Below are 12,165 nucleotides of genomic sequence, written 5' to 3' on the forward strand. Positions count from 1 at the left end.
CACTCCCTCGTCCAAGTCACTGATGAAGACATTAAAGAGTATTGGTCCAAGGACCGAACCCTGTGGGACCCCACTTCCCACACCCTTCCAGGTCAAAACCGACCCATCCACCACGACTCTCTGGGTACGACCCTCCAGCCAATTCGCCACCCACCGGACTGTGTAGTCATCCAAGTCACAGCCTCTTAACTTGTTCACCAGTATGGGGTGGGATACTGTATCGAAGGCCTTCCTGAAGTCCAAGTATACAACATCCACCCCTCCCCCTGTATCCAGGCGTTTCGTAACCTGGTCATAAAAAGAAACTAGATTGGTCAGGCACGATCTGCCTGCCACGAACCCGTGCTGGTTTCCCCTCATCATAATTTGTCCTGCCGAGCTCTCACAAATGTGAGCCTTGATAATTTTTTCAAAGACTTTGCCAAGGATGGAGGTGAGACTGACTGACCTATAGTTGCCCGGGTCCTCCTTCCTCCCCTTTTTGAAAATGGGGACCACGTTGGCCCTTTTCCAGTCCTCCGGGACTTGGCCCATGCGCCACAAGCTTTCAAATATTCCCGCCAGTGGCTCTGCAATGATGTCAGCCAGTGCCTTCAGCACCCTCGGATGGAGCTCATCCGGGCCTGCCGACTTAAAGGCATCCAGTTCTTCCAAATGACTCTGCACCATCTCAGGGTCTACGCATGGTAGTCTGGCGCCTTGCTGCCAGACTTGGTTAAGGGTAGCCCCTAGTCTGGCACATGTCACGTGTTCAATTAAGATGCAATACGAACCAACGACAAAGATGTTCCTGGAGTCTGGGAAAATGCTCATCTAAACTGCCAACAATTGTATCTTTCATTTGCTATTATATTATGCCATAAATCTGTGGCATGTTGCCATTTATGGAACAAACAACATACTACCCATGCCATAAATGTAACATCTGCCAGGGCCCGAAGAAACAACGTCCTCACAGTATCCTGTCAGAGCAGTTCAAATGCTTTATTTTTCTACCTGGGTAAATCATGGACCCCAAATGACAGGTACAGGTTGCATACACATGTAAAACTTATAATATCTCTACAAAATCCATACTGTATATTCTCTAAATAACCCATTTTCACTAAATTTAGCATAACAAGATATGAGTTATTAGCATTTCCACTTTTTAGATTTCCAAAAATTCTGAATTTTAATTGTATATGCATATGCCCTACTAGCTGCCTAAGAGAGACGTATATAGCCAAAATTTAAAGGTATTTGAGAAACACCAGATATATACAGCTCAATTTTTAAAAATATATTTAATAGTAAAAACACAAAATTAAAGCCAGTTAACATTTTTTCAAACAAGAAAGTGTACATTTCCCACACTATTCTATGAAATTTTCATAAATATTAATCCATTAAAATATTTAACTTTCATAAATGCTATAATCACATTTGCATAAACTTGCTTAAAAATTAGCTAATTGATAATTACATCCTACACCAATTTAACGAAAATTCCTGCCACCAGGATTTTTTTAGCCATTGTAGCCAATAATATTTACTGATAATTATGGCTTCTGGCCAGGGCTCTGGACACCTGAGTTCCCTCTTCCTCATAGGACTGGGGCCCCCAGATGCCTGGGTTCCCTTGGGAAATGGTGGGTTTCTCCTTGCAGGCAGGCAGCATTCTAGCCTGCAAGGGGTCCTGCTTGGGGCTCCAGTGAGACACAAGAGGCGCTACATGCATGTATTCAGCTGAACGCATGCACATGGCCAGGAATACAGCTGGGCAATGTGGAGAGTAGCTCCCTACAGGTAAGTCTATGGAGGAGAAAGGGTGTAGGAGAGGGAAGGAGCATGGGGTGGGGGGCATATGAGGCCCCCACAGTGAAGGAGGGACTGAGTGAGGCATAGGCAGGGGCTGGGGGTGCTGCCCAGCCAGGTCAGTGAATGAGACCCAGGGTCAGGGCAAAGAGCAGAACAGAGCCATGGGCGGCTTGTCCAGGGGGCAGGTGGGGGTGGCTCTCCGGCACTGCGTGCACCTCCCAGGGGAGAGGTGTGCCCCCGAGATTTGTGCATGGAATGGATGCAGGCTGTTCGCTGTGGGCTTGTGGCTCTCCACTCTGCTGCCTTTCCTTCAAGAGCCCTGCGCTGACCATTTGCCCTCTGCCCACATGGCAGCAGTGGGGTCAGCAAGTTGTGCCCCTGCTGCCAGGCAGGCAGGCAGTACAAAGCCCGAAACCCACAGCAATCAGCCTGCATCCAACCTTGCCCCACTCAGCTCTGCTCATGGTGGAGGGGAGGGGAGAAGCAGGGAGGATAGGTGGGCATGTGTCATCCTAACCTCAGGCCAGCTGGGTCCTGCCCTTCTCAGGGCTGGGTCCATTCAATCTCCCCCACGGGGCATGGAGGCTTGCCTTGCCCCTGGCAGCAGCAAAACCAGGTGGGGAAGGGACCCTTCTCCCTGCTGAAATCCAGCTTCCAGAATCCAGGGCCTGGATGCAGGGGAAGAGTGGCCCAGTTTCTCCAGGCCTAAAATAGTCCCATGGCCCTGCCCTGGGCAGAGGGAGGAGAGTGGGGAGCCTGGCCCAGAGACCACCCAGCCCGGGGCAGCCAGGAAGGCTCACACCTTCCCCCTCAGCCCTGCTGGGCAGCTCAGGCAGCTGCCCCTTGGCACTTTTATACATGCTCCGGGAGTTGCGGAAGGGGCAGTGCTTTAAAATCAGACTGCAGCAGCGCCTCATGTATCAGCATCCCTGCACTTAAAAATGGTGGTGGCAGCACTTCAACTAAAGCTCATTTGACAAGATTTAGTTCAAGTGTCCCTGCTGCTATTTTTAAAAACTGAGATGCCGATAAATGTGATGCAGGAGGCTGCTAGCGTGCACCAAAAAAAAAAAAAAAAGTTTATTTATGTCAGTAGTTTAAAATGTCTTGCATTATTACTAAATGTTGGTTATTGGATCTGCATCAGCCGATATGATTGGTTAATAATTGACTATCAGCACTGGCCAAGAAAATCTTTAAATCAATGCACCCCTAAAAGCAATGATTCTCAAACTTTTCAGACTGGAGGCACCACTCAGAAAATTCCAGCTCTCAACTTTGACATATTTTTTGACTATAGAAAAATTTTAGAGAAATGTTTCTGTTGCAAAGAACATCAGAAACATCACAGCAGATCAAAATGCTTTTAAATACTATGGAATCCTACTTGAAATCTCTGGATTTTTCTTGTGAATCATGTTGACACACCTAGCAGTACTAACATGGTGTGCCACCCTGCAGCACTCTTGAAAAAAGCTCATAGTACCCAAAGGTGCCACAGCACCTTGGTTAAGAATCACTGATCTGAAGTCTCTATGAAGACTGAAAAATTGGTGGTTTAAAACTTTTTCAAAAAGCAGCTCATGCAACTTGATTCCAGAAAGTCTTCACATTATCATCTGTAGATAATGTCATTTGGGCAGACAGAAATTTTGTTCAGAACTTTAGATAGGATGAATTTACCATGGGATTTTTTCACAATCTTAACTATGTACTCACTGCCATCGACCCATAATAACAAGGCATCTTTACACACATCAGAATATCATTAAAGACTTTAGAGGAAACCCTCCTAATAGTACTAAACAAACTAAACTAAATTTTAAAATATAATGAGGTTGGAAATGTTAAGATCTATGTAATAATATTCTTACCAAAGACATAAAGAAGGAGGAAGACACTGATAGCAAAATCCATCTCTGCAAAGCTATCTTTGAGGATGAGCAAACATCAAGTTCGTAGGGTCATGTAAAGATGTGGGTAAATTCTAGGTCATTGCTTTAGGGAGATCAAAAATTGAAGCTTATCCTATAAAAGTGCACAATATCACCCAGGCTCTAATAGACCAGGTTTTGATTCCTGTCAGTTTACCTTTTGGTCCTATAAGCTGCTTTGATCCACATGACAATCCATCAGACCATGGATCCCTTGGAAGCTAGAAATCCCTTCTTTGAAGCTCCAAGTAAAATAAATCAGCTGTCAAACGTTTTGAACTCACTGGTTCTTCCTAAACAGCGTTCAATGCCTGCTTAATATCCAAACAATGAAATGCCCATCCTGACTACATTTAAGATTCAAGCAAAATGAAAACCATGACTGCACTAAATCATTTGATTTCAAAGTAATTCAAAGTGATTTTTTTTATCTATTAAACATTGATTGAGTTGACAAAGGATATTTAACTTTCAAGTACTGCAGATTTTAGTTCAAATACGAATATGTATTTAAATTTATCAAGCATAAAAATAATAAATAGAAGGCCAGTGATGGCATGGGGAAAGCACACAGATAAAAAAAATGAAGAGCTATTACAAAAATGAACTACAATTATCCATAAAAGCAACCACTGATCATGGTAAGAAAGTGTTAACTAGAATAGAAACAGGGAAATATTTAGTGGCCCTGGAGACCAAACTGCTTTTCTGCTTTGTGAATATATCAAAATTTATGAAAGGGTAGCAGATGTTACCGTCCACAATATCTCATGGGATTAATCTGCCTATGTCTTATATTTCTGTTTCAGCTCATGAGTATACAATTGAACCTTGTACTGTGGTATTTCTAGAGACACATTCCGCCGAGACAATAAATAACATGCAGTATTTTTTTTTTAGATAAAATTAATTCTCAGGTTTAAACTTCCCAGCAAAGTTTACAGATTGCACTGTACTAAAAAGATATTTCAAAAACACTGATAGAGTCAGTAAACAGACACAGCAGACTAAAGCAGTATGGGTTGCTCTTCTAACTACGAGTCATGGCAAGACTCAAACCATTTTAATATTTAGCTATCCACCTGCCAGCATTTCGGATCATGAGATGACAATATGAAAAATAAGTATGCTGGAGCTCAGTTAGGAAGAATTCAAACTAACTGCAGTTTTTCCACTGGCTTGGCTGGGAGCAGACTTTAGCCCTTGGTGAGGAAGTTTTATTTCTGGGAACTATCTGAAGGAAACTGCCAGCTTGGTGTGACTTTTAAGCAGACATTTCCCTCTAAAATTCTGCCTGTTGTGAAACAAAAGTGAAATACTTTCTTATTGAGCTATAAGGAAAAAATGGAAAGTTCCAGACCAGATGCAAACTTATGGGTAAGTCCAATGACCTACCCCTCAATTATCAGTACCAGATGCTTCAAGGAAACGATGAAAAAACACTATAATGGAAAATTATTCATAATTTCTTAAATGATAAATACCTTCCTCATACCTAATCCAATGATTCTCAACTATTTTAGATTCCATAAGGATTCAGAGTTTAGCAGCACCCCACTTCAAAAACTAATATAAACAGATTATGAATATTACAATTGTAAATATTGCATTATATCATTAAATTACATTATATTTATATATAATATAAATATTGTAATAAGACAATAGCATTCTTTGCTTCAGGCTGTTTCCCTGGCTCTGCCTGCCCCCGTATACATTTAATGCCAATGTGACTCCTGGATGCATCACACACTGGTCCAGGTTCCAGCTGGGAAGCAAGAACTAGTGGGCCATTTTCTGTCCTTAGTTATCCCAGGGCAATCCCCCCTGAACTCGAGTCTGAGGGCCAAAGTAGACAGGGCCTGGAGATGCCTGACTAGCAGGGATGACTTGCTGGGCTGCACACATGGAATATGGAAGATGCTGAGGGGGCTCAAGGGCAAGGGGATACACAGGGATCAGTTGCCATTAGCACCTTTACAAAGAACTCATGGCATCCCAAGTAAGAATCACTGCTGCAGTGGCTGTCGTATGTCTCAAATCGTACAGATTTTTAATATATTATATAAAATTCTATGCAATGCAACTACTCATATTAATGTCTAAAACATTCTTGAATACTGCAAAAAAAAAAATCTTACAATAGAAACCCATGGCAACTTACTAATTATATAGGAAAAACAATGCATTTCTCTTTCATATTACATTTGCAGCACCATATACTTCATAGTCCGGTGTTCTCTGCACTGCAAGGGCACGCTGCCCGAGCACATGATGCTCCAGTTTTTTTTTCCCCCCCGTGGTTTTTTTTGATCCTTGGATATCTAGGGGTTAGAAAGAAAAAAAAAAACAGGGGAAAAAAACCAAACAGTGCATACTCAGGCAGCATGCATTTCTAAAAAGCAGAGCTGGGCCACTAGGAACTGCGCTGTCGCTGCTGCCATGGCTGCAGCCCCAGAAGGCCCCCAGGACCCCAGGTAAGGCTGCTGGGGCCAGCACAGTGCTGGCCCCACCCTCCCCTACTTCCCCCGGGGTAACTTGCCACGCACCAAAGCACACGTAGCACAAGTGTTCCCTGGGGACAAGTAGCTGTGGCACAAAGTGCACCACTGCTACTTGTCCCCGGGAAACCAAATGGCCACGCACATCTAGACACGCCTCCAGTGGTCAAACAGTTATATTGTTTGATATCATGGAACTTTTCAAAACATCCTTAAAAAGCTTTGAAAGACAACCACACTTCCTGCTAAGCTCTAGCTCTACAGCAGTTGACTGTGGGAAAATACGGCTTTCTCCAGATTGAGTCAACTGCCCGTTGTTGGTTTTACTGAGGCTAGAGTTATATCTACTCTGTGTTGATCTGGCTCTCCAACAATTAAACATGTCTTCCTTCCAGGTGAGTGCAAAACCAAATTGACCAGCAGCATATGACCATTCCATGAAGCTCTAAGCAGCTACTTCCTTCATGCTTTTGTTTTCAACTGGATGAGTAACAAGGGCCTATAAAATATGGTTCAGGTCATGGATGCAGGATATTTTTAGGAAACATTTTAAAGCCTGTTTCCCATTTGGGATGAGCAAAGCGATCCTAAAAAAGCATTACTCAGTTTCCCAGAAGAGCACTGGAGGCTGTTGCTGCCTCAAGATTCAGTATCCCAAGACTGGGCCCCAGAGACAGTTGCATAATTATAATTGCTAGTAACATAGTGCCTGTGGCTTCATTATACATCCATTCTCACCATGTAACTTGACACCCACATAAGCATATTGCAGTGATTGTGGTTTGCAGCATACCACCTCCACTCTCTCTTCCCTTCAATCTGAGAAGGCATTGTCAAATCACTAATAAATACTAGTCCTAAAACAAAATAGACAGAGGCACATAATGCTAACCATTTCAAATGCTGAAAATTGACTACTTTCCCATTCTCTGGGGAGTGGAAGGGTTTGTCTGTAGCCAGCCTTTTACTGTCAGGCCACCACTTCTGGTCTTAATAGCCTGTTATGAGGGTCCTTTGTCAAAGGCATTTTAAAAGCCAAAGTGCAAGTTGGCTGGTCCTTGATTAGTTTCCAGCAGTGATGCCCAAAGGGTGTGCCGCAGCACGAGTGTGCCAATGAACACAACAGAACTGTGCTGTGAAACCCCTGTGTTAGGAACTAAATGCCCTCCTCCGCCCTGTTCGGCATGCGGGCCTGCCCCACCTATTCCACCCTGCCCTGCCCATCCCACCCACAGGTCACGCTTCTCCGCCCTGCCCCACCCCACCCATGGGTTACCCCTCAGGGGTCACCCCTCCCCCCCTTCCCCTGGCAGGCCCTCAATCTCCCACTAACCCTCCCATCCTGACGTATGTGATATCAGGCAGCCATTTTGAATTTATTTAGCCTCCCCCTAACACCCCTGAATGCCTATACTTAGCCTTTATACGCAGGTTTTTCCAATGATTTTATGTTATTTATTTAAAATTAATCAAAAGCACTTTTTTAAGCACTTCCTATTAAATTTTAAAAGGTTTTGTCCTTTATTTAGATAGTCCTAGTGCCTAAATTTTATGGCAAGCATACCAAAAATGACAGGGACCTAGTGTTCAATTTAAAGACAACTTTGACACATTGTGTCAGTGCCACAGCCTGGCTCCTGGGGTGGAGTTCAGAGCCCTTTGTCTTGTTTCCTACCTAAACTTTCTCTACTGTGAAGAGAGACTTCAAAGCAGAAATGTGCTGCTTGGGAACCCACCCAAGATAGCCAACATGAAATGTTCATGGAAAAAACATTTCAGGAAACCTTTTCAGGAAGTTAGGCACCCAAACACTGGGCACTTTGAGAGTTAGACTCCTAAATAATTTCTTCAAAAATAAAACTGGGTTTTTTAAGAAAGAAAACAAAAGCAGGAAGAGGAGCAGTACAAATCCATCTCTCTTTTATATATAACTCAGTAGTGAAAACAATCACCCCAGCAGTAAAAAACCTGGGTTCTAGCCCCTCCTCTACCTGAAGGTGGTTCAAAAGGAGTATTTAAGCATGTTATCCAATAATTGTTTAACCAATGATATAGCATAAATGTCCTTTTAATAAAGGACCAGAATCCATATCTCCCCTAAGGCAAATGCCTTAATCCCAAGAATAAATCTTCAATTCTTTTTGACAAAGTGTCTCACCTGCAACCAGAGAGTTGATGCCTCTGTTCCCACCCCAACCACCTCCAAAAAAAAAAAAAAAAAAAGTCTACAGCTGACTCCTAGAAAGTGATGGGAGTTTGCAGCCCCTCCAGTTGAGAAAATCCTAAAATCCATGTCCCTACATACGGGGTGAGTGCTCTAACAAGTGACTTATTGTACAAGAGCGGTGAGTCACTAGTCCCTTCCCTTCATCTTCCTTTTTTATTTCTAAATAAAAAGTGGCCATGTTTTCTGTGTAAAATAGACATCTGAGTAAATTAAGCATCCATGGAGCATGCCTAGCAGATTGGGATTTGAGAGACTTAGGTACAGGATTTAGGTGTAAGTCCTAATTTGAAGACACTAGTCAGGTCCAGGTATGAGTAAGGAGCCAGGTACAACTTTGCTCCCTGCCCCACCTCCAAAAAAAAAAAAAAAAAAAAAAAAAGAGTCCTGGAGTTCTGGGAGTACAACAAAGCAGAGCATTAGGCATTTAAGGAACTTGAAAGAATGAAGGAATCTATATTTTTTACAGTGAGGTACCTACAAGATTAGGATCATATCCCTGGCCTTAAGTATGTAAATCTTTCCTAACTCCCTCTTTGCACGCCTGACTGCTTTTGTGAATCTCAAGTCTAGTTCCTAGGAAGTGGGGTACCTTCCAATGTCCCAGTGAAAATCAGTTTAAATAAGCAAAACTAGCAAGGCTTGAAAAACAGAAGAAATCAAAAGAACTAGTCATCTCACCTTCCAAAGAAATCTGAACCAGGCTGTAACACACATATCACATTTGGCTTCATATTTTAAAAATCCCATGAAGAGTAGTTTCTACTAACTGCAGATTTCCACACATTTGTTACATTCTCAACTAAGTATGCATACACTGAAAATTTTACTTACTTATACCTAGCTATAATAATCATATCATGTTTTACATTTTTAAAACAAAAATGATAGAAAAAAAATATTGCAACTAAAGTGCAGAACACACATACCAATGCTAATTTCATCATCAGTTTCAGCATCTCCAATACACTCAAACTGAAAATCTTGAAGAGACTGGGAAAATTTTTGTACTGCCATGGATAAATCTACAATAAAAAAAAACACACAAACAAGATGTTAAATTATTTGGAATAACTATATCAAAGAGTGTACAGAATTTTACATACCTATTTTATTTACAAGAAATCCTAGTATCCTTTTTGAAAAGTAATCTCACACAAAATAAAAGCAGAATGCTGACCATTCAGACCAGCTCCAAAAGCTAATGAAAAAAATATATTAAATTCCTGATCCCAAGCACAATAAAGAGAACTACATTCACGCTGACAAACAAATATCAGTTCTCTTAACTTCCTTAAAGAGAAGAAATTGATACGGGGTCTGAAGCTTTACACTGGCAGCAGCACAATGTAAGCAAGCAAGGATACGTACATAAGGGCCACAGAACTGGACTCAATCAGTACTAGGGTAGTATCTTAATATATTTCTTCCAGACCTCCGTCTCTATAGAATATACAATTAATGTAGAATATTCTGCAGATTTTTTTTAAATAAGGAAATGAAATATGTATGTTTTCAGCCATTTGCCACTCAACTAAAAGGCCCACAGATAAAGAACATTGTTTTTGAGTCACATCCACAGATCTTCAGTTTCAATCAAGTTAAAACTTAACAGCAAAAAGTTTGATCTTAATGGTAGGCATGTTCTAGTACAAAGTATTCATAAATATGGATGACCAAAACACTCTCAAAAATTCTTCAGAAAAATACATGAAGGTGAGCACACCTATATTAAAACAAGATGAATCACAGTTGTGTCAGTCTAGACAAAATGCTGCATAACATTTATTCTCTATAGTCCCTGGAACATATTAGGAGTATCAATGTGGAAGCTAAAAAATGAGGAGAAAAATATAGATTCATATCTGAAAAACCTAGAAAAAAAAAGCTTCAGTATGGACAGGAAATTAGTCAAAACCTATATGACCATTTTTCCAAAAGCATCACTGGTACATTTAAATCTGATTACAAAGCCCCAGAGAGTTTTATGCTTCTAAAATTACATGCATTTATTAAGTGCATACAAGGAGCTCCTAATTATATAGTATGTGAAATACAAACAGATCTTCTTCTGATGAAATCTAGAATATAAATGCATGGATAATATTGGCATGAGTTCTCAAATTTTCTCCATACATCAGTTAATTTTGAGGCTGAAATATACAGAATATATCACTATGTTCAGTGAAAACAGTGTGCACAAAGTTTTAGACAGTTACAAATCAGGAACAAACAATGCCCTACCAGGATGCTGCCCCCTATTCATGCTCTGTATCTACTTCTTTCTTACTGGCCTCTGGCTATCAGGCATCAAATTAATCAAATGACACCCCTTATCTCAACCTCCCATTATTCATTAGCTTTTACTTGAAGCATTGTTGTGCACCAGTCCAAAAAAGAATTAAGACTCTTTTAGAATATCCAGAGATGAAAATAATTATTTTTTCCATGACATGGTTATCTGATACATAGCTGTATTGTGTTTATCCACGAAAGTAGTTTTTGGTAAATAAGGGAGAAAAGAGTTTGGAGACTAACCAATCTTTCATTTGGATATTATTTGTCCCTAATGGCAAGTCATTTACTCTCCTAGGAGAATTTGGTTGAAATTTAACCCCCCCTCCCCCCCAAAAAAACTACAAAAGTTTTTAAATAAGTATCTGTCCTGATCTTATAACATTTTTCAAAAATGGGAACTGCAGTTGCTATGAAGTAAGACATGCCAATAAATCAGAATTATCAACCAGTATGTATACTCTTTAAAACCAAAATTTGGAAAAGCAATTTTCTTGAAACTTTTATCTTTTTGTACCTGTAGTCCAACTATAAGGGGTTTTTTTTACTATTATTCCAGCAGAAAACACCACTGTTTGCGTTTCCTTTCAATGAACATAAGCAACTTAAGAAAGTTTTCCCAGATGTGAAGTCTCATAATCTTACTCTTATAAATTCAGCTTCATCTTCTTTGACTGACTCTCCGCCATAACACACTGGCATTTGTAGCTTCAAGAGTACAAATTGAATTACTGTTACTAACAACAGAGGCTCATCTAGTAGTCCCCAGATATTTTGAGCTACTGTACTATCTTCATAATGTTCTGTGCAACGTATGTTTTCTATTAAGAAAGGCAGAGTTAAATATACACTTGTGAATGTGCTGTACACTTAGCGAATGTGTCTTATTCTTAGGTATATGGAATTTATCTAGCATTAGTAATGTATTATTTTAACAACTTAGATGTTCTGCTTTGTATACCTGAAAGTAGAGCTTCTGTAGTGGAAGAAGCAAAAAATAATCTACGTAAAAGCTAAATCATATTACCCTTTGGTGTCATCTTTTAAACTCTTTGCTATATAATATTAGGAGTCAACTGTACTGTGGCTAGTAGGAGCAAATCACAGTGGGAGTGTGGTCATGGAAGAGCAAGGGACAAGAAAAATTAATGGCTTCTTTTTAAGCCCTCCATAAAAGAGTTACATGCAAACCAACAGCCTAACCTCCTATGAAGCTTAATGTTTTTAAAGACCTTGTCACACGGGACACTTAGTATGCATTAATCTATGCAGCATTAAAAATTAGAAAGTGTGCTGAGCAGTCACACAGTAATGTTTACTATGTGCACGTTTGAGGTCAGCTTGTTGATTGTCAGCCCCAGGCCCCACACTGCACAGGAGTCTTGAACCAGCTCCAGTGCAGTGCCAGGTA

The 12,165-nt window shown here is 40.8% G+C and overlaps 1 protein-coding gene across 4 annotated transcripts in view; it reads right to left on the reverse strand.

Annotated features, from left to right (window-relative positions):
• The window catches only part of ARHGAP42 (Rho GTPase activating protein 42), a 332,737-nt gene that overhangs the window by 258,051 nt on the left and 62,521 nt on the right, over positions 1-12,165 (reverse strand). For all 4 annotated transcript variants that reach the window (XM_025209311.1, XM_025209310.1, XM_006027992.3 and 1 more), the window contains exon 2: positions 9,389-9,484. In XM_025209311.1, the coding sequence (XP_025065096.1) occupies positions 9,389-9,484 (96 nt within the window). The remainder of the gene's footprint in view (positions 1-9,388; positions 9,485-12,165) is intronic.

The sequence above is a fragment of the Alligator sinensis genome, unplaced genomic scaffold (assembly GCF_000455745.1).
Source record: "Alligator sinensis unplaced genomic scaffold, ASM45574v1 scaffold18_2, whole genome shotgun sequence".
Taxonomy (NCBI): domain Eukaryota; kingdom Metazoa; phylum Chordata; order Crocodylia; family Alligatoridae; genus Alligator; species Alligator sinensis.